General features: G+C 33.0%; 1 protein-coding gene across 1 annotated transcript; it reads right to left on the bottom strand.

Annotated features, from left to right (window-relative positions):
• Positions 1–17,554: 17,554 nt before the first annotated feature.
• On the bottom strand, positions 17,555–23,445 carry LOC128676759 (uncharacterized). Its single transcript, XM_053757071.1, has 8 exons — positions 23,333–23,445; positions 22,821–22,932; positions 22,318–22,411; positions 20,362–22,169; positions 19,672–19,770; positions 19,229–19,406; positions 18,543–18,678; positions 17,555–18,184 (listed from the first exon to the last, which is right to left on the bottom strand). The coding sequence occupies exons 1-8, from the start codon at positions 23,362–23,364 to the stop codon at positions 17,626–17,628; spliced, it is 3,018 nt and encodes a 1,005-aa protein (XP_053613046.1). The 5' UTR covers positions 23,365–23,445; the 3' UTR covers positions 17,555–17,625.
• Positions 23,446–26,307: the final 2,862 nt, after the last annotated feature.

Genomic DNA, 26,307 nt, shown 5'->3' with positions numbered 1-26,307 from the left:
TTGTGGTCCCTGTTTTTCGTTTTATACAATTGTAAAATCTGATGACTTTGCAACAGAGGATATTAAACAAGCATCCTTCCATTATTAATGCTTCCATAAAAAAACGGGCAAGCAGATCTACAGATTTGACTTCACAAAATGAACACCTTCGATGAATAATAAAAGGTTCTAGATTTGGGCATTCAAAAACAATGAAAAATTCCCAACCATTTGACAATCAAACAGCACGAGCGTCCGTATTGGCCCAAAAACCGCGCAATTAGAGCCCCATTCGTCCACAACAAAAGAACGTCCCTTACCCCGAAATTAGTGATGACTTCAATAAAAATAATTCTTGTCTTTTAGCCAAATTGCATCGCGAAAAGTCCAAGAAAGCCTTTAATTAAGGCTCGCCCTCACCACCCCGTAAACAGAGGAGCGTCACCTTTTATTTTTGTTAATTCTCAGAACGGTTTCTTCGCCGCATAAGTTAGGGCTAACCTTTACACGTTACGATTCAAATGAAATTCGTTCGATCGTTTTATATGGACCTTTCGAATCGAATAAGGTATGTGCAACTTTTATTCAAATGTAACACACACGTAAGGAAATTTTTTATGTATGACTCAGACTTCATACCTAGGTTATTGCTGCTGGGTATATGACTACATATGGCCTTTACACAAGTAAGTAATTTTCAACTGTTTCAACCGAAAATTTTTCGTATTATTTAACTATTTATCTCCCAATTAGATCCAATATATCCAATAGAGAGCTACAATTTATACCTAATATATCGTACCATCAAGTTTATTTTTAATACCAAAGACATTTACTTCAAGTTCTTAAATTAATCTGCGCTTCATTTTAATTGTTTCGTAAAAAATGTTGCAGGTAATAAAAAAGACCTGACTATACGATTAAACGAATGACGTGACAACGAAATTGTCCAATTTGAAAATCGAGTCGTGATGTCGTGAACACTAAACCGTCCTGCCCGCCCTTCTCCGTGATTCTTTACGCCTTTTTGTCACCGTTTTGAATTCTTTTGAAGAAACCCTTTCCTCCCATCTGCTACGCCCGTCAATATTAACTCCGTTAAACTTTTTAATATCCGTTAAATTTTGTTACACTGCCTAATACCTTTTAAGAGGTCGCCAAAAGTATAAGGGTAGTGGGTAACGGGTTTTTCTTATTAAACCTTTCTTCGTTAACATTTAAATTTTAAAGATTTTTTTTAAATATACTAAGACAGGACTTAGGGACGAAGATGTTAAACTATATGTTAGGTTTTAACTAGGCTTTTATGTAAAAGAAATTTCACTAATTTCGAGCCACATGCATAGAAAATCTCCTGGCTTAGCTAGTTTCAACATAACACAATCAAGTATGTATGTGCAACGTTTTAAAACAGGAAAGATAAAAATCTCTCTATAATCTGAACGTTTCCCCAATTGCTTCCTCTCGGGTTACTTTACAAATAACATTCCAGATATATCGAACTAAAGTAGTCCACTTTAATTCGTTGTGCTTTTGATTGTTGTCCATTGAAAGCTGAAATACACACCGGACACACCCTATCAAAAAGCATCATATAAAGCATTTTTAATAACGCTACGACAACCACGCCGAATAATAAACTACGTATTGTAATTCAACGCATACACAATAAGGGAGACATTTCTTAAGATTCATCTAAATTATTCACAAGGGAAAAGTGAAAAAAATAATGCAAATTAGATCGAAGAATGTTTTAAGAAAAAAGTTGTTTGGAAACAGATCGTAGGGCTGTCTACATGGAATTTTTAATCCATTTCCTTTGTGAATTAATATTCAAGACTGGGCTTGGTCTGGTTCATCTCCTTTGCCATTATTGTCCGACGCCATCTTGGTCCAATTTCGCTTTGATTTCTCTTTTAATTACCTCCCTCTAGTGATCGCAGGGTGACTGCTTCACCACGTAGTTAGGTAAAATGGAATCTATATTGGAATTGGCACATTAAATTTTAAAAATAGAAAAAACTTCTTAATACATTTGCTTTTGAGTTTTAAGTTATGATTTACCTATGTGAGAAAGTTGTAATGAAGTATCGTATATTTATTCACTCAAGGACTCTCAAGAAATGATGGCCAGACACCGAATACAGTGCGAGGTAGAATAGTAGAAAAAGTACGAAAACGGATCTTGCGCTCCGACGCTTAACAGTTGAGGAAGAACTGGGAAAACACATAGATGATTTTAATTTTCTTGTCAATTTTATATTCAAGAGCCATTTTTTAAACGAGGATATAATGTCCTATGTACTGCTTATTTTTGAGTAACACGTAAATCAGGATGTTTTTGACTCTTACGATAAATAATTATTAATATCTAATCGAATAACCGAAACTCGCATCACATTTACATACCCATAACACTGAATCATGGAACCCTAGATCAGCAATTACACAAATAGACCCCTGCTTTGCATCGACGCAATATTGTCTTAATATATTCAATATCCGAAATGATAATTCCGCCAAGAATCCATTATGGGTGTTTACTTGACCTGTGCTTAGTGCTTACTAAGACAACAGGGGTGACCGCTCTCCACTTCTGCGCTCCTAATAACACGGGGTAGATCTGGAGTGCTCCTTGGGGATTTCGAGGGAATTGGAAATAGTTTACTGTATCATTCTTATTTTATTACTATTTTAAGCTAGCTTGAAATCTGTTTAAATATCTGTGTGAAAACTTAACCTAAATCTAAATAGATTACTAGGAAAGCATAATCAAATCATATTTGGTACAAAAAATAATAAAATAAATTCTGGTATATTAGAGTATTCAGAACAACTTCGTATTGATTTTTATTTTGGAATGTTATCTCAAAATTCGTGGCCCGAGAAAACTCGGCAGTCATATGCATAGACAAACATCCCACCCTGACGATAACAAAATAAAAAGATGCAATAAGAGGAAAAACAAAGGTGAATCGAATATCGTGACTTTCGAATTTGGAATTCAAATCTCGCACGGTTGACTTTTGCGACACGAACAATCGGAAAAATATATGAAGATCTGTCAAAATATTCTACTGCTTCAATATAAGATTTTTTTAAATGATGTTTTGAATGATTGAGTAAATCCAAAAACCAACTTTATGGTAAGAATTTATTTACTTTTATGTATTTCAATCAGATTCTCAGTTTTCCAAGATCAATCAATATATTATATATATACATATTTCGATGGATTTTCTAAAACAAATTTTCCCTCCATAATTGATCAAAAAAGTATTAAAAAGTATGTATAAAAATCTTTCTATAGTACATTGTACACGGAAAACTACAGCCTCAAAAGTATAGTTTATTTCCAAAAATATGTTTATAACGTCACATATTTCAGTCGCAAAATCCGGGATAATCTATAAATATTACCGTACACTTCGTGGCAAATTCTAAAGTGACAATATTCCTTATTGTATGGAGGTGAAAAATGCGTACCTATACCGTTCACCCCTCGTGCGGGGCGCGTGGGGAGTTATTAAAATTATAAACAAATAAAATTATTCCATATGCACCCTTACGAGTTCGCGGCTTGAATTTGTGATATATGCGTGTTTATTGTTAACTCTGAGATTGTTAAACCGACAAAGACAACGTTTCATTTATCATGTATGGAAAATTAACATTGAATATTTAGTTCAAAAATTTATTAATTAAACTGCATAATCTATAAATTATTCTATATTCAAATACCCAGCTTTTTTATTTATATTTCCATATTAGTCAATGTTTTTTTCTCCTGCTGTCATAACTCTTTATTTATATTTATGTATTTCAATTATTAACGTCATTATAAGGCAGAAATTAGTAATTTAAGTTTCCACTCATTAACATGCTATGTATTTTGTGAAATTTTATATAAAGAAACTCAATAAAATATGATTCTAAAAATTGCACAAAAATCTATTTTTAAACAACTTAACAATAACATACATTTTTCTCCTTTTTGTATGCAAAAATCTATAGCAAATCACATGTGCGCCGTAAGGAACCCAATTTCCTGTTATACTCACACGTGGACATTTTTCATCCATCGCGAATTCCCTTTATTTTATATTAAAGCGATAAACATGTCGATTGCTCGAGGTACGCTTGGCCGCTTCCCCTTCCAGATTATTCCTTTTAGCTTCAATGATTCGGCCCCAGTCTGATTCCTGCCCTAGATAGGATCACTTCAAAAATTCTCATGGATGTCTACTGTATACTATGGGATGTAAAGCTGACACCTAATACACACAGCATTCTCAAAGATTATGTCAAATTTAAAGTTTAGATGTTTAATAATGATTTGTTTAAAAATATATATGTATATATAGAATCAGAATCATTTATTCCTTAAATTTGGTACAATAGTTCTTATATTTAATTCATAATATCAATAATACATTATTGCACAAATTAGTTACATATTACACATAAGTACTGTAAATTCAGTGCCTCTCCCCAAACCATAGACCTCCCTTACTCTTATAACCTGTACACTATATGTCACCACAGATAATGCTATATCAGTGGCATACGCATTGGTTCTCACAAATTTCACCGAGTCGGCACGCTAAGAAGAAGTATATGTATACATAAGTACAACATGAAGTTATACCGAATACAGTAGTGCAATTGGGAATGCACTCGCGGATATGCAAGTCATGAGAAAACGCTTATCGCGGGTTTAGACGCGAGATCGACGGGATGAGTCATGGAGGAACATATTGCCGATTTTTGCTTCATTGGTTACTCATAAAAATATAATAATTTATAGGTACGTTTCATGTGAGATAACTTAATTAAAAACTTAAATTAATTTTGCCACGTTGCAATATATCTATTTAGATATTACATTATCTTTTAAGGTATTTCATTTGTTTAACTTGTTCTGTTGTTCGGAGAAAGGCATTACTTCCCAGTTTTAGCTACGCTACGCTTAAATTTATTTGTGGAAATAAAAAATGTGAAAAAAATAAAATACTTTGAAATATTTATGCGTTATACTATATGTATATTATTAAATTTAACATAGTATCCTTGAGTTGGTACTGAGTTTCACCGCAGATATTTAAAATTACACGATACCGCAATTAAAAAGCAACCGTTTTCTACGTCTCGTCGGACCGAAAATAAACACTGAACACTCGTGTGTTTTCCTTTAATTAGCATATGACTGTTGTCTTGCTCCGCTCGGTACATCATTTCCATATGGAAAAATGATACGATCTCGCTCTAACGCTCATGCTAACGGTGAAGAAACGAACACAGTGTAACGACATGTAATCGCATCGAACTAAGTGAAATCTAGGAAACTTAATTTTTAATTATCTATACTGTTATTATAAAGAGGTAAGCGTTTGTAAGTTTGTATGTTTGAGGCAGGTAATCTCCGAAACTACCGAACCGATTTCCAAAAAATATTTTACCATTAGAAAAGTACAATATCCAATATAGGCTTTTATATATATTGTATCTCAAAATTCCCACGGGAGAGAAGCCCAGGGCAACATCTAGTCAGTAATAAAATAAAGCAAATAAAATTTCATTTCAAATATTTTATGAAAATATCTAAATTTATCTGATTATTGGCACAAAAATTGTGTAAAAAATATTTTTTAGGAAAATGACCTATTTTTCATTCAATTAAATAATATACTTGATTTAAAATTGCTACTTGTACCTATATTCTCTGCATACGTACGTTAGCACATGTAAGGAGCCCTTTCAAAATTATACGGTGCCTCGACGCATTAATTTGCCATATTAATTTAGTCGTAAAACTGTGCTTGCGACGGGGAATTTGGGAATTCGAACTTTGTCCCAAATGGATACTTGTTCACACAATCGCTGCGACATAGCTTTATGGGTCCCATTCAAGAGAATACTTCCAGAAGCGTTTGTTACCCTTCCCTGAAAACATTGTTCCGTTTATTCTATGCTTGATTTATTTTATGAAATAATACGTTAATATGTCGGTAATAAAAAGTTTGGGTATGTGTAAATTACGGTCATTCTTAGTAGTTTTAGTCTTTCACACTTACACGGCTAAACCGCTGGATCGATTTTGGTCAAATTTGGAATTGACCCGAGGTCTAACATACCGTGGATGGAGTTGCTATAGCTAATGATAAATATACTTTTTTAGAACGTTTTAGAAATAATATAAGTTTTATTATCTTTTAATCCACAACACATATTGCAATTTGAAAAATTCAGAATTTTTTCTAAATGTTTCAGTACCTTTATTGGTAAGTATATTTTTTTTTTCAAGTGAAAGACGTTATCTTCCACAGCCTACACTTTCCCAAGTTCAAGTGATCCATCTTCAGCTCCTGACAGCTGAAGGTAGCCATTTTTAACGGCATTGTAGAGGTGCCCGGGTGGAGAGCGGGACCCCTGATAATCGAACACAATTTATGATGGTCAAGCATATTGCTAATGCACTCTGAGTGGATTTCCTTGAATTATGGCGTTAAGGTTTTTAATACGAAATACGTTATAAAAAATGTTCTACCAACTATATTACTAATTTATTGCAAGTTCTAGTTGTATTTGTTAACTTGTGAAATTTATAATGAATTCCTATGTCCTGTAAATCCATCATATAAATATATATCAAAATTATTGATTGATATAAAAATAGAGTAGATAACAAGGTCAGAAAATTGTAAAAAGAATATATGCTCTAGATAAAATATATATAGGTCCTGTTTAAGATAGTTTTGTTTGATAGATAAATTCTAGATTGTAACAATGCCGCTTGTACATTATGCGAAGATTTAAAGTTGGGTGGAAAGTCCATTAAAAATAAACTCAAACATAAAAAACTAAAATTTCATCTATAGACTAAGTATATCGTTATTTTTCCTATGAACTTTCTAAAACTCAATGTAACTGGATGTCGCACTATATAATGAATGAGAAGCCTGAGGCCTCACTCCAATAAATATCGTTTAAAACAAACCCCTCTTTTAAACTTCATTAGGCGTTCCAACATTACCTTCACCTTATTTTTGTCAAGCAGTTACACGCACATGCAATAATCATTACAGTTTAATTACGAAAAGTTTACAAGACGACAGTATTAAACATACAAGTTTATGATAGCTATTTGTCACGACTGCCGAGCACCCAAGAACAAATACTGAGATGTCTACCTTCGTAATGAGGCCGGGACGTGAGTACGTAATGGTAATGACATTTTATCTTACAAAGGAAAAGGACAGAGACGAAATATATTAGAATTTAAACAGGTGTATGTATGCAGTGCACACATATGTATAGTAGCTACTTCTAGTAGTATGTGTGACCTGTCACTATTATTTTGTCTTGGAGATTCAATTAAATTTCGATCGATTATTTTTTTAACAACTATAACATGTCATGGCAAAAGCCTCCCCACTCTCATTCCATGCATGTTAGCAGTTATTTAAAAAAAAAATCTAGCAACATCACATGTCAATGTGTTACGATGAGACGGACCTTGGGCGATACTCTATGGCTGAAGAAGTAACTAGGACAACGGTGAGGAAAAAGGATGCTAGGAGGTTCGAGTAAATACAAACCTACTTACTTACCTACATTTTAATATATCCTTCTTATCATTTTAAAAATCTTATAACATCAACCATTAATTGAATTACTGAATAGGATAAAGCGAAAAATTCTAGCAACTATTCGGGTGGCTGAGCCAGTAAAGCAAGTACTTGTACATGACTGGGCAAATTTACCTTCCATTTAGACATCTTAAGGCCAAAATTGATAAATTAACAATGCCCAAGTACAAAATTGAACCGTATTGTTTAAGTTCAAATACGAATATGGACGTCGACAATATCGGGAGCAAACAATTAGAGGTAAGTTAGAAGGGGTGCCGATTAAGTTATACACATACGGGTAAGGGCTGACTCGGGAGATTAAGATTCATAGAAAGACCCTTACATGGTACAAACATTGTATTACGTCGATGTCTTGGCGATGTTTGCTCAAGGTAGCATGTTAATTTAGTATTCACCCCCGCTTGCTCTGCCCAATATTAATATTTCGGGCTTGTAGGTTTCTTCAACATGTTGCTAAGTGTTTAAGGTACTTATTTACGCTATAAATAAAACTAAGTTTAAGATAAAAGCAGTATACATATTTTAGATACTTAAGAAATGGCTATCTATTTGTGTTTCTTGTAATTTCTTTATAAAAACTGATTACGTTACATTGAGAGTTATTTCAATAAGCCGAGGCGAGATACTAGATTTAGCATTTCTTTTAAGTATTCCCAAATTTTATACAGGTTACAATTAGATTATATCTAATATTAATAATAATATTAGTTAGAGATCAGTTCATGACGTCGCTTGCACTAATTTGCGGTAACAAATAAAGGGAGGGCTCCAGGGTTCGTTAATGTCCTCGGAACGCCTCCGGGTTGTCCAGTGAGGCTCCAGGGGACAACTCACTATTAAAGTGCTAAGAGGGCATTTAGGACCCTTCTGGACTTGGGTGTCGTCTGAATAAGTAAATGTCTTAATTATGTTGGGTTTTTAGACAATTGGATGGGAGATATCGATTTTCAACCGCTGCAAAAACATAAATGCTTATTACGTTTAAATTTTTAATTTAGGGCAATTTAGGTATTTCGTGTTTTTCTATGTTTGTTACATTTTTGCCCTTCCTTTGGTCATTTGTTTTTGGATCGGATCTGCTAGTTTTAATTTTACTGCACGCCACCGACGTTTAAACAAAATAGCGTATCTACTCTGCGTTTTTCTACGAAAGTAATCAACGTCGAAGTTGCCTGGTGTAACCAGTGATAGTGTAACCAGTGGGTTACCAGAATATTGAAATTTATCAGCGAGTCCTAGTTAATAGCGGTCCCAGATGACGGAACCCTCTGTCTTCATTCAAGGAAACCTTTTTAAAGAATTCTAATAAGCTGTGGGTGTACGATAAGCAAGTTAATCCTGAAGATAAATAGCGCGTCGTACCAAATGGTCAGTGGGCAGCAATAAGTGATGACATCTTTTGTCTCTTTCGCACACACCCCGAGGAGACAATGTAAGAAAGGACGTCCGTGCGTCAGCAATCGACAGTATTCGAGCTATATTTGTTACACAGAGTAAAGAAAGTACCAGATCTTACAAAATTACGCAGAGAAATTTCGGGATATTAAATTTGATGCTTATTTACCACTTACATACTACTTGTTTTACTGAAAGCAAATTATTAAACGGCTTGAAACACATATTGGTTTTAGTGAGTAAATGCAAGATTTTGTTTGACAAGATATGCTAAAATGTTATGACAAGATTTACAATATTAAAGGAACTAAGTATTTAAGGTAAGGATAGCTGTCTAATCTACCACATATTTATTAATACAATTCAAATTATTTATTGCTTTTTACAATGTACAGTATGGTAATTCACCTCAGTCATTATAATCTAGGTACCTACAATGTAAACCCTGTCGGGCATTGCAATTTAAAATACAAATTAGATTAAAATTAAGAATATCAAATTATAAGTCAATGAATTACAAAATTAAAAATATCTAAATAAAATATGAGGATAAAATATCATTTCATCATATAATTTGTTATAATTTGCAAAGAAGATTAAATTGTATTTCTGACTGCCTACTACTTGGTAGGCGGGAGAATCGACACTATTAATATATTTATTTTGCTTTAATTCCACTATAAATATAAATAACCGCTGGTGCTTCTAAAAGAACTAAGAGCTATTTTCGAATCGCGGACCGTCCGATCGTCCGCAACATTAACTGCACGCCACGGAGGGTTTGTCAATCGCCTTTATTTAAAGTCACCGCCTATTGTGTCTCAGTGGTCATTGTCGTCGAGATTTATACGATCCGATGAATCGGCAAGATCTTCTAATGGCCCTTCTGTGACGTCTTTACAAATTGTGATTTAATTCGTTGAGCGTGGATAATCATTACCACCTCTAATACTACCAACACTACTTTTCATCACCGAAGTAAAAAAATAAATAAAAATAATGATACGTGTTTAAAAATTATTGCAGTTAAGTTAAAATCTTCTAGATGAAATTTGTACAACTTTTCAAGCCACAGAAGTTTTCAGTATTGGAAAGCGTCATGCTTTCCAATACTGAAAACTTCTCTGTGTTAGTCAGAAATACACAAATTTAAAATGAGAATTGAAATTATATTTGACTACTTCTGTCTAAACGTTGTAGTGTTTTGTAATATTTTATTGATAGTTAAACCATAGTTACCATCACCAACCAAAACCAGTTATTTATTTTGTCCTTAAGGGTAAAAAAAATAACTGTATTACTACTGTTAGTAAGATTGGTACCTAATAACAAGGGCAAGAAAGGCTTTTGAAATATCTACGGTGACAAAAGGTATCAGTAGTTCCTTGAAGGAACATGTGAGAACAAGCGAATTATCAATAGTTTCAACTATAAATAACAAACCAAAACACTGATACAAATAGACAATAACATAAAGTACATACGTCCATTTCACAGATAGAAATCTACTGTTACCAAGCTAAAACTTCTAAGATTGCGAAAATCCCTTCCCGAAGCAATATCATCGAAAATCTGGCAAACATGGATTCCGGAGATCGAACATCGGATAAATTGACCGGTCATAATAAAATGTAAGGGGTAAATGTAGATGGCTATTTAGATAATTGTTGGCGAGCCAGTGTATCGGAAAAGTCGGTTTATGGCTCGAGGTGGGTCATTTATAGCCGAACTATCAACGCAGCGTTTTTCTTTGCGATAGAAATTGATGATGTATACGATGCATGTATGTGTTTTTTTATTTATTATATTTTGTTTACCAAATGGTTAAACAACACAAATAGAGCAATACATTTTTTTGTCAAACAAGCTGCCATCCTTTTTATGAACGAACACAGTGTACAAGTTTGTTGTCCTTGTGGGCGATTATACCCAGTCACGTGCAATTGCGCCGAGACCATGTTCATTTTTGATCTGTGGTGTAATTTATGATGTATGTACCATGAATATGACATTCTACTAACATATTCGTTTGATATCATTAAATAGCGATTAATTAAAAACTCCAAATATATATTGTCACTGGGGAAAAAATTGTAGATAAATGATAAAAAAAATATTTAAAGTCATTTACTTAGTAATTTTCTGAGCTATACTGTATTTGCGTCTGGTTATATTTTGATAATTTTCCTGTATCTTCTTCTTCTTCTTATTTAAGAGCTATGCTCTTGTCGGTGGAGTACCTATACGCTACCCCTCTCTATTCTCGGCTTTGTTTTTAAGGTCTCGATACGACGCAACGCCTGCCTTCTCTTTCAGTTGGCTTGCATAACTCTTCCTCGGTCTCCCTGGACCTCTTCTTCCTTTCATCTTTTCTTCAAAAATAGTTTTAAATAAGGCGTCGTGTCGTATCAAGTGGCCAATCATTCTTCTCCTTCTATTTTCTATTTCTGTCAGCAGTCTTCTCTTTTCCTTTACTATTTTCAGCACTTCCTCATTGCTTTTTCTCTCTGTCCAGTTTACCAATGTTACCTATCTACGAATATATAATTTTATTATATTTATATTTAATTGTATTGCATAAACCTAAAAGAATAGAGTTATGGTGAATTAATATTTAAATTTTAATCGACTTTTGTCTACAAAAACGTTTTATTTTAATAAATTGTTCAAAACAAAAGCCAGCAGGTGAGATGTGTAATGGCACGTCCTTTTGCTCTTTCCGAATATTTTATGCACCAATGCGCGCCTCCCAACGCCGTATTATGACGGTCAACTGCACACCCCGCCGTAATCAGATCCACAAATATTGTGTCCTTTGATAAAGCTTTGTTCCTATCTAGTTTGTTGACGTTATCGCTACTGCTTTGAATAGTTGTTGATATGGATGATAGAATTGTTGATTGCCAACTTTGATCGTGGTTTAGTGTTTTGATGTTATATCCATTTATGTTAGATAAAAAGATTCATATTTCAAATATTCAATGAAGATACGGACATGGAAATTATAACTGAAATTCATTTAGAAATAAACTGAAAGTTAGCTGACATATTTATAGGAAAAATTGCAGTTAAAGTATGATATTATTAAATATTAATTAATTAGAGCCATCAAGTGTCCCACGATGAACACGATGAACCATTCGAAATTATCTCACCATCTGGTTCTTGGCTTAGCAAGTTTCCGCCTATTTGAACTATGAAATACAAAATCGTTACAATACAAAGTCGGCAATAAAGGACAATCAATAACAAAACTTTGCATAATTTCACACATGTTCCAAGCAACAACTCAAAAATTATGCGCGTACGTGCCACCGTTCCCCATAAAATGGCACCGAGTCTTATTTCATATAGTTACACTCCCATAAAGCATAAAAGGCATTCAAATGTGATGTTATTTTGCCGCCAATGTTACGTAATTTATATTCGTGCGATTCATAATTTTCTTTTATTCACTTTATGTTGATTTTCCTTGGAAGTGCGTAGTGGGTAACGATAATATTATTTCAACAGCCCTATGCATCATGAGGGACCTACTTGTTTTATTTCGTTGTTATTATTACGTGATGTATATTGCCTTTTGGGTCGGTTTTGTGTGTACTCTTTTAATTGTTAAGTACCCTTTATTTTCCTTGGTTTTGCTAATTGAATATGAGAATATAGTGTAACTTAACTACTTGGCTTGATTATCATTTTCAAACAAGTCTATCAAAATATGTATATTACTTATTTGGCTATTCATTTATCAAACTACTCTTTTATGGTTCTCCTGATTTCTATATTCAAATCATGTAACACGTATTTAATATAAATTTAATTCAGCTGATTATTATTCGATTTACCTCATAGTCAAGACGTGAAAACCCTCGATGTTATAGTATAAAGATTCATAAATTGAATTTTTTGTGTCGATTGTAATGTTTAATTAAATTGAACTCGGCGCCCGCTTTCCTACTTTTTCTTCTCCTTACTCTTCTTTTCTGCACATAATATAAGTGGACATTCCATCAAATTGCGTCTAACAAAAAATATATAATATAGTCAAAATAGCAAACCTTGCAACTGGCAAAAAGTTCAATATCCGACCCGCATTATCGGCCCTGTTTACACATGTATAAGTTGAGTGCATGACGTTTCGTAGGCGGGGTGCTAAGCCGAATATTATGGCGGCCCGGCAGGTGCGGCTAAACTGCCAAGTTGCTGCATGGCGATCACGTACAATGTTGCTTTTGAAGTTATATGCTTCTTGGCTGTTCATGGTAGTTTAACTTTAAAGTTAAGCATAACGTGGCGCGAATGTGTCCGATGTCTGGAACATCAGTTCTTCAGTGCACAAGGGTAGAGGAAAAACCGAGAAAATGCCGAGAAACGAGAGAGAAAAAGAAAGAGAGAGAGTCCAATTGCTATTGATTAATTGGTATTGATTAGATCAAGTTTTCCTATAACAATAAACAAAAATGTAATAAGTAACAACATAGCATACTTGTAATGAACGCCTTTGACATTTAAAAATCTTAAAACATGGGTAATTCCATAACCAAAATTAATATCTATCCCACGTTTACCTGCTGTATGTCACCAAGTGCAGAATAAATTGACAATAATTACATTATCGGAAAAATTCCGGGCGCAAGCCCACCTCTGGTCGTAACTCCTAATGACATGCAATAACGCTTCCCCAATTTTCGACATAAACCCGCCATAACAATATCGGCATCAGCGAAATTTTTTGAGAAATTTTTATTCGAGAATAAGTAGCGTCGATCGATTCTCTTTGGGACTTTTGGAATAAACTTTTTTTTATTCTTATGGTCGAATTTGACTTTAGTCACTTTTTATGATCTTCCAATAACAACCTTAAGGTGGCAAATATAAATATGGAATAAGTACTTACATAATGTGTACAAAAGTTTTTAGGTTAAAAATTGACTTTTTTTTTGTGCTTCTACCTCTCCAACATTTTATTCATACTTTTTGTGACGCAATGCTTCTGCTCTTTAATTTATTTAAAAAAACTTGCAAAAGAAATTATACTTTCGCAAATACTGATATATTCTAGTGAATGAAAGTGGTACGAAAGTACAAAAAAAAAAATTCAAATGCATCCAAGCTCCCAGTACTAAAAGGAGTGTTATTCAGCGGTTGCCATAATCAAAATTTTCGCCCTTCTTGGGGTGTTTATCGGACACTCAATTTGATTTTTACCGCTCTGATTTCACTCCTTCAGACGAATGCTAAAATGTACGTAAAGAATTACAATGAGCTGTTTGAATATAGGGGACGTGGTTTTGGGATATACTATTTAGATACACTTTATTATCTACTTCATCATATTTTTACTTCAGTGTTTTCTAAAGTTGCAATGATATGTAACCGATTTTTTTAAAAATGGATAACAACGGCACACGTTAAGATTGTATAGCAGGTACGATGTACACAAACACTAAACAGATACGTTGACAAGTAAATGAAAAACAAAATATTAATCTATATTTCCTAACTCTGTTCGCTGTTTTTTTTTTCTTTTTACCTACGTTTCTGGTTTTTTACGATAGGTTATTTAAAATCTGACACCAGTGTAATAACACACTCAAAAAGATGTGAAGATTCATAAAATAAGTGTCCACAAATTAGCACAACCTTTATTTATACGACAAAGTACAGAAAAAAAGTACAAACTAAAAATGTATAAAACCGTCGCATCATTCCCATGCTATTCCCACCCAAAGATGTCCATTCCCGAAATCCCGCGGGGCCTTAACTGTATCATCACAAATCCTCACCCGACGCGGTGACCACTGGACCGTGATCAGCGTATATTTAAATTCAAATTTATTGCCCGGGCTATGATATGTTTCAATTGTCAGATCCTTTAAATCCACTTATTGGAGAAGGGTAAGATATTTCTGTTTTTTGGTAGTACAGTAAACCGCATGTTAAATTACGCTGCATGGACCTGTTTGCTGCAGTAACAAAGGCCAATTTACAATGAAATTATATAGTTACGTTGATGTACTCGAAAATTCATTTGTGAAGATTTTAGTGTGTTATACATTTCATTGAAAAAACATTACACATTATTTTTTACTTACATAGGTACCTAATTTACAAAACGGTATATGTTTTCAACTATTCTGAAATGGGTTAAACTAGGCTTAATTTTTTACCCGGGCATACCATACTATCGCTGTTTGTATTAGAATGCAAAAATAAACTAAAGTGTAGAAATCAAAACATCTCTTTGTAAAACAGATTTTACCATTCACCTGAAAACCAGAGCATATTACTAAATTGGTATAGTCATTACAGCATAAAGATTTTCGCCCCCACTTTGGCCAAAGTGCACATGTCCCAACGATAAGGCCTACTCCGCTTCCAGCTCACGTATTCGCCCCGCTTATGAGTAATGAGGGGCTCATAGAGGCCTCACACCCGTCACACCTCATGAAACGCCTTTATATTCAAATTCAAATCATACCGCTGATTAATGTTGTCTTCTTTATAAGCATTTGTTAACGTCTTCGAGTATCGTGTTAATAGTCTTGATGTGACAAAAAGTGACATATGTTGTTGAGAAAATTGCCACGCCCGACTCACCATCACACTGCTCTCAACGTTTTTGAGATACAAACACCGGTTTGAAAAACTGTTTTTTTTTTGCATCGTTCTTGTCTTCCGTTGAGCCGACGCGAAATATTTTTATTTGTAGAAAACACCATCACTCGTAATATACTCATCTCAACCACAGATTATAAATTCTATAATATTATTATAAATTGGTATTCTTAACACATAAGTACTCAAAAGTTTAATAATAATGGTGGAAATCGGTTCGCTTTACACAAATGTTTGCTGTCTCGTTTGTAAGACGTCTGGCTCTAAGACAAATTAATAACAAGATAAAGAAACTCCGCGGGTCTTAATTCATTAATTAACCTAATTGTATTTGCACCGCGCCCATTATTATTGTGTTGGGCTGATTTCAAAGTATAGAGCACTTTCGGCTAAACAGATCTTCATATTTTCGTCCTCGGTTATGTTTACCCTTTTTAAAGTTATATTTGGCTAATTAATAACCTGGATAAATATCAGCATTAAACCCACGATTCATCATGAATCATTTCAGCCACAAGAAGTCCACTGTTGGACATAAATAGTTGAAGTCAATTATACACATTACAAAATAGATATTGCAACAATATATTGAAACGAAATTTTTAAATCCTAATTATTTTTTATTTTGCCCAGCTTATTTAAGTTATAAAAAAATATATTTTAGTGGCAATATTTAATTAAGACAGGCTTGATGCAATGAATTTCCATTGAAACCTTGCGTTCTTCATAGAAAGCAATGAATTAAATAAAAATAGATTCTTTGATAGACTTTAGATAATTAAGATGCTCAGTGTAGATGATGACTCTGTGTTTCGTTACTCTGTAGATGGTAGCGCGTGGGCGCCATAAGAATTACTTGATTGCCGAAGAAAGGGGTCGAATCAAAAAGTTTCCACAAGAAAAATTTGGCCAATTTAAAGAAGGAATAAGCGGCGGATACCGATGGAAGTTGGTGAGATTTTTCACTTTCAGCATTAATTGTTAGCGAAAGTAAAATAAATCTTTGCTACTTTACTTTGCCTTTCGGGGCTTGTAGGCACAGGGCTAATCAATTAATTAAATTACTGATATTTTTGCCGCTCAAGTTTTGCAAAGCCAATTTATTATCGTTAACCTTTTTTTAACAAATGTAAGGCATTTGTCGTTCTTGGGTAAGTAAAAGGGTTTTGATTTAAGGTATGGGTTTGGTAAATTTAACATTTCTAGGAATTTTTGAAACTAAATCAGATAGTTCATTAGATGCTTAAACGGCGCTTGGGAAAATATTTGTTTATTTTTTATTGGATATGATGTAAGATACAAAACATAATGTGGACTGATGAATCGCAGTAAATTCATTAATGGCCATACTTTAAAAAAACAACATAATTCGCGCAAATAACATCTATCAACCTCGTCACTCGTATGACTCATATCATCGAAACACAATCCATTCCCAGAGCGGTGATACAAAACCAAGGGACAACTTTATTGATAGTGTATACCGCCATAACGAAAGTTTGTGAATAAAATAAAATAGAAAAAAGCGAATATCTGGCGCTCACAGATACTGAAACCATAACATTCCATCATAGGTATAGGAAAACTGCATCATAAAAAAGTGAGACGTAAACTTTTTTCATCATTTTGTTTGTTTGTTTTGATCAATTCTGTGCCATATAGTCGTACACAATGTGATTGGCTAAAAACGTTTTTATCTATAATTATTTTAGGTTGTAGCTACATGAAGAGATCAATATTTGGCTAAGATTTATAGATAATGATTATACCTAGATCTCGAGCAAAAGCCAGACCCTCCAGCTGATTTATTGGCACCAAGGAGAGTTAATCACTATATCTAAGTATATATACTGATAAATATTCAGTTTAATTCCAAGAAGGTAACTAATAACAAATATCAGATCATGTAAATACAATTTTATACATTGTTTAAAAACAACATTGTTCTCATTGTAATAAAAAAAGTGACACTATCATTAAGAATTTAAAAAAAGTACTTAGGCGATATTTTTTTCTTTTTTGCCCTTTTGGCTGTATATAAAATTTGCTGAATATTTTCTACACTTTTTGATCTCGGCGGAATTTGATTGTACGACGTAAAGAGATCTCCCACATCTTGCGATTCCGTGCCAATAATATCATTGCTAATTAACGTCAAGCCCAAGTTAAGCTTAAGAGAAGTTAGTTCTTCCCGAAACACCAGGTAAATAACAGTCTGACGTAGAATTTGCAATGAAAACTGTTGATTCAACTTCAAAGTTTTTGACTTAATTTCCAAAGCTTTGAATTTTTGAAGTAGCTTGTCAGCTTTTTCCTTCAAAAAGTTCTGTAATTCGATTGCCAACATATCGACATTCTTATTTTGCGCGTACGCACTTCCACTTTCAGATTCAATGTGTTTGAGCGTACTTGTGTCTTTTGTAAATGTATCCAAAAATACTGGCTGCAAAACGGGTGGGTCGTTTAAGGTATGCCACTTCCACTTGCATGGTGAGTCGATGGATTTGTCTATGACTATCCCTTCAGATTGATTATATTTTAACCTGTACGAAAGAAAAACCGAATTATAAATTTGTTCGAATGATCCCTGCAGAATTTCAAGTACTGGTGTTTTCATTGTCGTGAAGGATACATTCTTCTATCAATGTAATATATATGAAAGAAAAAATAAATGTAGTCTCTTAAATACAACTAAAACACCTTAGTTTCTATTTTTATATATACTGTACGTACAGACAGAAGTACGGTCAGCTGCAAAAGTATGACTTGACTTTTACAGACGTCTGTTCTGAATAAAAAAATATGACAAATAATAAGAACAGTTAATAATTTACAAATTCAAGAAATGATATTTAACAAAACGGATCCTTAGCCCAAAAGCATTAAATGTATCAAAAATACCTTTCACGTCCATAATTGTCATAAACGATACCACAACCAATACCATCGAAAACTCCCAAAATAGTAACAGGTTCTGGAAATCCATTCTTTGGCTCTCCATCACTATATATGACATATCTATAATTAACGTTTGGTTCTGCAAAAATCAGAGTTAAGCAGTTTGTAAATTATTATTATTGGAATCAGAATAAGCGATTTAATTTTGACAAAATACCTCCTATAAGTTTCTATGCCACTGCACCTAATACAGGGGGATTGACTTGGACTGTGTACTGTGAATTGTGCCTTAGAATAATACCACTCTATATCTTCCCCTGGATGTTGACTGTAGACACATTGTCTTAGAAGTTGATAAGCAAAAATACAATTCCTAGGATGGGTGATGTCAGATGTTAATCGGCTGGTTAGGCGAGTATGAGAGAAAGAGAGGTCTATTGACTGAGTCATTGAGGCTGTTTAGCTACTGTAGTTCAGCTCAGCTCATTCAGGAAGCGAATTCATTGCCAATAGTGTACTACAAGCTTTGCATGGCTCCAAATAATGTTTGTTGAAATTGACATTGTTTTCGATGAAATAAAATCGATTTTGTTTAATCGACGAAACGTCATTTTCAGTCAACGATAAGTGTATATAAACTACTAAAACGTTCCTATATTGGATATGAGCTGGTGCTAAATCTGAAGTACCTTCAGCTTTATAATAATCTAAAGCGACTCTGCCATTTTTGTAGAACAACTTTCCATATCCGAATTCATCGATATCAGCAAGCACATCGTCACTTCCGGTATACAAGACAGTACTCTTCTTGTTCCGGTCAAACCAGTTATTAGCAGTATTAACAGGTTCCATTCTGTACATGTTTATCTATAATATTATAAAATGAAAATACACATTTCGTTATGGTTTTCAAACACTGATTTATATTTATTACTAAAAACATCATACGAGTATTCTGCCAGTTTGTGCCTCATATTTTGTATCATGAAATTTAAAACACGTAATTGCTACATAACACATTCTAATTTTTTTATACGATGCCTACACGACATGGGAAAAAGAGACAGTATGTGGGGTGGACGTTAGTAACGTGATACGTATTTGTGTATTCCTAAATTTTTATATGACTTACCCTTCTCATGACTCTCAAACTTGGCAATCGTGTCCATCCTTTAGTTATACAATCCGGATCAGATAGTTGATATTTGATTACTCCTTTATCGTTTACTTCCTAAAACAAATTAAGTTTTTTGGAATAAAGTTTTTTATATATATGAAGACAATGTTATTTAATGGTATTAGCAAAATAATACAACTAGAATAAAAACTAACAGTTCCTTAAAAGGAAAAACGGTTAAATTGTTAAAACAGGGCAAAAAGTGATACATGATGATGATTACCATTAGTCTATTTCTCAAGGATGTAGGTTTCGGTCATGATGAGGAATATAGCACACTTTATGAACAATTAGGAGTGGTTTGCTATTGTCTTGACTTTTCTTTCACTGGGAGCAATAGTGATCGTACACAGGCAAGATTTGTATACAAATTTGTGGCACGAGTAGGATTCGATCCTAGGTTTGAACTTGTAAACCAATAATAGCCATAGTAGTAATTTTTTAAAAGCTTTGCACTTCTCAAAAAAATGGTTGTTAGAACATCTCCATGATATGCTATGGTTTGGATCATGCCCCATAACATTTTAGAACAAACGTCTCACGATGAGGAAAATATTGAACCCATGTCCACATGCAAGCCTCAAAAGACCGAGTAACGATCCGTGTAAGAATTCCATTAGACAACATAATAATAACAATTCTTACCAATGATTTATCTCGTTTAGTAACAGTAGGTAATTCTTCAACACTTGGTTTTGGAGGAGATACATTTGAGAGAGAATGGCTTGAAATATTTTTATATACGTGATATAGCAAGGGAATTTTAAAAGTCTGTTGACGTACATGATGTCCTTTATTTGATCTATCAGAAACATTTTTTTGCATTTCTTGCTTTACACTTTTAATCCCTGTGGAACTACTATAATCTGGCTCAATATCTTGTGCCTTATGCGTTACATTTAACTGTAGTATCGTATCAGAAATACTATTCAATGTTTGATACTGTACGGGACTTGTTGAACCATCTTGTTTTCCATAATGTGGGTTCAGTGGTACAATGTGCTGTCGTTTTATCATTACATTTGGAATACCTTTGGTGTCTACACATTCCAGGATGCTTGAGCTAGAGATATCTACTAATTCCATTTTATTTTGAATGGGTAAATCTAGCATTGACTGTAATTTGATGTTAGGTAAAGGTGTGTTCTTCACTTGTAGTGTTTGTTGCTTCTTTTTACCTTCTTTTTGCATAATATTTTTCATCATTCGTTCTTCTAGCTGTTTCTCTTTCATTTTATTGTCTACTTTGTCTACATTTTTATCTTTGGAAGTTTCGCGTTCTTCTTTTTTATCCTTAGAAGTATCCTTTACTTTCTTTTTTAACTTTGGTTCTCCTATTTTATCTTTCGAAGTATCCTTTATCTTATTTTTTGTCTTTAATTCTCCTATTTTATCTGTAGACGAATCCTTTATCTTGTTTTTTGTCTTTGGATCTTTTGATTCACCTTTTTTAATTTTTTTACTGTCAATATTTTTTTGTTTTACTTCAGATGTCGTAATTTTTTGTGTCATAGTTCTTTTCTCAGCTTTTGTATAACTTTTCGAAGCACCTGAAGATAATTCTTTCCCTTTTTCTGACCTTTTTCTATATTTTTCCTCACTTTTACTTGCACTTTTTTTAATTTTAATGTCTGGAGGTATATTTTCCTTATTCTTATTTAATTCACCTCTTAAAGCACGTACTTCCGCATTTTTTCTGTCATTTTCATCAAATGACGTATTATCAAAAGACGATTTCTTTACTATTTTTGTACTGTCTTTGGCTTTAACAAATAAGGTGTTTATGGATGATACTGAATCTCCTACTGTTATTTCATATTGAGTATTTAATCTAGACATTAATAAATCTAACAGCTCCATAACTTTAAGGTTGTCTAAAGATTTTATTTCTTCTACGATTGGAAAGTACTCTATGTTTGGTTGACGGGACAAAGGACCCTTCGCAGTCAAGGTTTTAAACTCATTTAAAACCCTCAGTAATTCTTCCACAGATTCATCTTTTACATTCAATTTATACTTATCTACGAAACCTTCTAACATTGTTTGTAACGCAGCCATAACTTTGTTCATTACAGTCTTAAAGTAATCAGGTTGACGTATGGACGATGGGGATTCTAATTCACTTAGCAGTCTTTGTAATTCTTCCACACAATTGTCCCTTATATGTAAATTATGCTTATCAAGGTGACCTTCTACGCTAAATTGTAAAGAATTCATAACTTTGCGTACCCATGCAATTAAATAATGTATCATTGCCTCCTGGGCCTCTGCAGAGTCGTTCATAAACTTATTTACAAAATATTGACATCTCTTACAGTTAGTAATATTTGCTTGCTTACAATAGTCGCACACACCAATTGTTTGGTTTCCTTTAATACATTTTATTTCAGCCAGTAAATTGCGAACTCTTTGTATGATATCTTTGCATTTAAAACATTCGACACTATGCTGCCCTGTAAGGTAATGATTACTATTGTGTTAGTGAAAAAACTACTACTACTACTAGATACCTAAAATACGCATTAGGTAATTCTTGACAAAAAAACACATTTCCACTTAGCGTTTCTAATTTTATTGAGGTATGAAATGCAATACACATACCAAGTTCAGACAAAAATGTAGATCCTTTGTGATGTTTATTAGTGGTATTGAATAATATGATTGCGTCGTACTTGTCTTCTGATAACGGAGCTTTCTAAATAACAACAAAGAAACAAAATTTTGGTTTTAACGCTTTTTCTGTATCATCCATAAAGAAAAAGCATTAAAACCAAAATTTTGTTTTATTTATCAAAACATTTACACAAATATTTTGTAGAAATAATTGATTCCACACGGTTAAAATCTCTAAGAAAAGGAGTACCTCAAGCGCGCACTTCAAAACGAGTGCAATCGAGCGCTCCAAAGTATATAATTTTAAAACATTATAAACCTATTTATTTTATATTATTGTATATAATACATTCATATTTTGAATATTTTTTTTTTCAAAACTATTTACCTTGTAAACATATAATGATAATATTTAAAATTTAATTATTTTATTGCACAGATTGTGCGATAATTCTATTAGCAAATTAAGGTTTATAGAGGTACCCACTTACCTTTTTACATTTATGATGAATGTAAACAGATAACCCCGAATTTTTGAGATCCATGACTTTTTTGAAATTACTGTTGCATTGGTCTGCGCAACATTTACAACATTGATAGCATCTAGAAGTTAGAAAGTATGTGACGGAAAATAATTCATAGATAAAAATTAACTAGGAGCTCAATAGCGGTTAACGCGCTCAAACTGTCATGATAGTCGGTTATTGGATGGGTGACCAAATATACAAACTATAATATATATAATTTTCTATCACTCTCTCTCTCTCTCTCTCTCTCTCTCTCTCGCAACGTGTTCTTAGTTACATTCGGTGCAGCGAGGCTACTGAAAGCCCGGGGTCAGCATAAAAAATTAACCTTACAATTTAAAAGGCTGTGATTTCCGGCCTAAATTAATACTTATTTTTAGCATTATTTTACCTACATATATAATAAGACCTAATAAAATTTAAATATCTGGGAACAGCTATAGAGCAAAAAAGTATGTGTGAAAAAAATGTTTTACCTTTTATTACACAACATTTGAGGAAAAGCCATAATGAATTAATTATCTTGAATCATAATATTATTGCAAAAAAAATCACAAAAGAAAATTATGACTTTCATTGTCAAACTTTGATAAACTTCAGATTACTTTTTAATCCTATGAATTATCGTTTGTCGTAACGATGATTTTGCCAACGTCAAATTTGAGAAATATACAATAAGTTATATTTGTCCAATGTCTATTGGTTAAATCCTAAATCATCTCATTCACAGAGAGAAAATTGCACTTATTATATTAGTTAAATATTAATGTTCTTATATCTGTAGTTTTATCGTAATTTTATCTTATACATATAAGGACATTACATTTACATTTGTGGATAAAACCAGTAATAATTTTTCATATATTTTTCTGCCGGTAAAAACAGCACAAACTTTACTTTTAAACAAAACATTAACTTAGAATAGAGTACCAGGGGTCCAGAATTTAGAAAAGATCAACATGTTGCCAACACTTCACGGACACTCAATTTAAAAAGTTTTCGCTCTTTGTTTTGTCCTGAACAAACTCAATTAAGTGCCCTTTGCCTTCGAAATATTTAATGTGTCCGTTTTTCTTCTTGAAGATTTTTTTCTAGTTGAACGTTGTTTGACATACAAACTTTTTTTAAAGAGCATTAATTTTCTATTGTGCCTGTATGCAATATTTTAAAACGTGTTTACACAGTTTCTTTTAATATTTATAGGTACATCCCGAAGACAATTCTTGGCATAATTAGCGCATTAACTCGAACTACTTATTCGGTATGTAGAACAAAAAATATGTTCAAACAACGATTAAGTCGCAAAGCTATTATTTTAATTATATCGGAAAGACGTTTTAATCAACTCCAACAACCAGGCAATCAGAGGCGAGTAGGAGTGGGTGTTTCTGAATTAGAATTGAATGTAAATGTGCGGGCTTTATCGCGGATTATAGTGTTCGTCTGCAGGCAAGAGATAGTTGTTAGGTAGTTGGCTACACTGGCCTGTCCGCACCGGGTATAATACATAAGTGAAGAACCAACTTTACTAGAGCTCTCTCGCTCTTATTAATCTGAGCGTTTCTCCGGTTACTTCCTCAGCTGTTGCGTCGGTGCCTATAGGGTCCGCTTTCATAGTTTAGTAGAGCTAGGTGGTTTAAATGTTACCAAAAAAATATCGCCTTAACAATATTGAATCTTTCTTATTACTAACTTACTTACTAAGATACCTTTATGAAACTCGTAAATTGAATAAATTCACTAAAAGGATCTGAAATCTTCATACAAAATACCTCCATTTTCATATCTGATAATGTGCTTTAATCTACTTAATACTTTACCAATGTGTCATTGTCGTTACGTCAGCTCAACGATCACAAATGCTAGTGGTTCATAGCTTCGAGCAATCCATATTAATATTAAAACTGTGTTTGTTCATTTGTCTTTGTTTCACGTCGAATTGCATTGAAATTATTTTTGGTTTCGACACAAATTAGAAAGTTAAAGAGTCTACTTTTTGCCTGTAACTGCAAGTGTTGTATATACTTATTTGAAATATGAATTTAATTTTTTGTTAACCATTTCAGAACTGTTATGTTCATATTTTTTTATGATACCTACCATTTTAATCTTAGTTTAATGGGTTTCACAAGTTTCGTATACATATTTAAAAAAATAAAATTCATAAATACTTGCTTCCATGAAAGTATTGTCTAAGCAATCGGGAAGAGTCCAAGTTATTCTGGTTAAAGACGCGAGGCACCCGTATGAAGGCGGTTTAACAAATTTTACTGCCAACTAATCCTGCCTTTTCGCAACATACACCCAACCTTCATATGATTATGTTCACATCGCGCTTGAAGGTTCGATCCTGTGTTGAAATACTTCTTTTATCTATGGTTAGAAGCAGGTTAGAAACTTTACGACTACATCTTAACCAGACTATGTAAATAAAAAGATTAGATGGCGATTGGACTAGATCTCTGTTAGACCAGATTTCTATATAGTTTTCTGGGTATATATTGTTACGATAGTCTTTATTTACGAAAATCTAGCTAGTATTATATAATATATAATTTTACCATTTAGGAACTTAACACTGTTTGATTATTCATCAATATCTTTCTTTTTCCTACTGCTGGGAATAGGTCTCAGTAAATTTAATTATTACCTAGTCGTCCTATAAATAGTTTTAAGGATAATATTGTCTATTCTATGAATTTAGAATTTTTAGTTTATTATAGTAATAATTATAATACATTTTCCAATTAATATTTTCTACTATCGAGTGCACATTTATTGCAACAACAAAAATTTTGAATTTTATGATGTGTATTTGACAATATTGTTGACCAACCTCCAAATAAATAGGTACTGCTAACATAAATTAACAAATTTGCGAAAATTCTACACTTTAACATAAAACACAGACAAACAGAAAAGGTAAGAAAAACATTTGGGTTTTAATCAAAAGACATAACAGGAATCATTCCTATTTCCTCTACAGTCGACCCTTGCATGTCGTGTTCTGTACCCAGTTATGAGGTTATAATCCCTGAATAAATGTAGGTTATGGCCGCTTAACACAGCTTTGATAGCGTAATTAATTCCTAGATTTACTTTTATAAATTGTTATATTAACTTAATATATTTTGGGTCTAAACCGTTGGTGTCAGTTGGGAAAATTGCAAGAATAATATGCAAAGCTGTTAGCCAAATTAATTCGTTTTAGTTTTGTGACGTCATTTTGGAGTTAAATATTAATTGCCAAGACAGAATTAAAGATTTAACGACGCAGTTGTGTGCAAGTGGTGACCATTATTTAAAAAATATGATTGCACGTTTATTAAAAGTATTTACTATTTTTTTTTACTTTGACGTAGCTATCATCGTAGACACTAAAATTGATAAACCGATTACATAATTTTTCTTTGTTTGAAAGGTGATCGAGAACGTATTAAGAGTGTTATTT

The sequence above is a fragment of the Plodia interpunctella genome, chromosome 16 (genome assembly GCF_027563975.2).
Source record: "Plodia interpunctella isolate USDA-ARS_2022_Savannah chromosome 16, ilPloInte3.2, whole genome shotgun sequence".
Taxonomy (NCBI): Eukaryota; Metazoa; Arthropoda; class Insecta; order Lepidoptera; family Pyralidae; genus Plodia; species Plodia interpunctella.
This window is presented reverse-complemented; position numbering and strand designations above follow the sequence as displayed.

Coding starts and splice junctions, on each gene's coding strand:
- LOC128676759 (XM_053757071.1), bottom strand. CDS start 23,364: ATGGCTTTTCCTCAAATGTTGTGTAATAAAAG. Junction 22,170..22,317: donor TACATTTTTGTCTGAACTTG/GTATGTGTATTG, acceptor ATTACCTTACAG/GGCAGCATAGTGTCGAATGT. Junction 18,185..18,542: donor GACAATTATGGACGTGAAAG/GTATTTTTGATA, acceptor TCTTTCGTACAG/GTTAAAATATAATCAATCTG.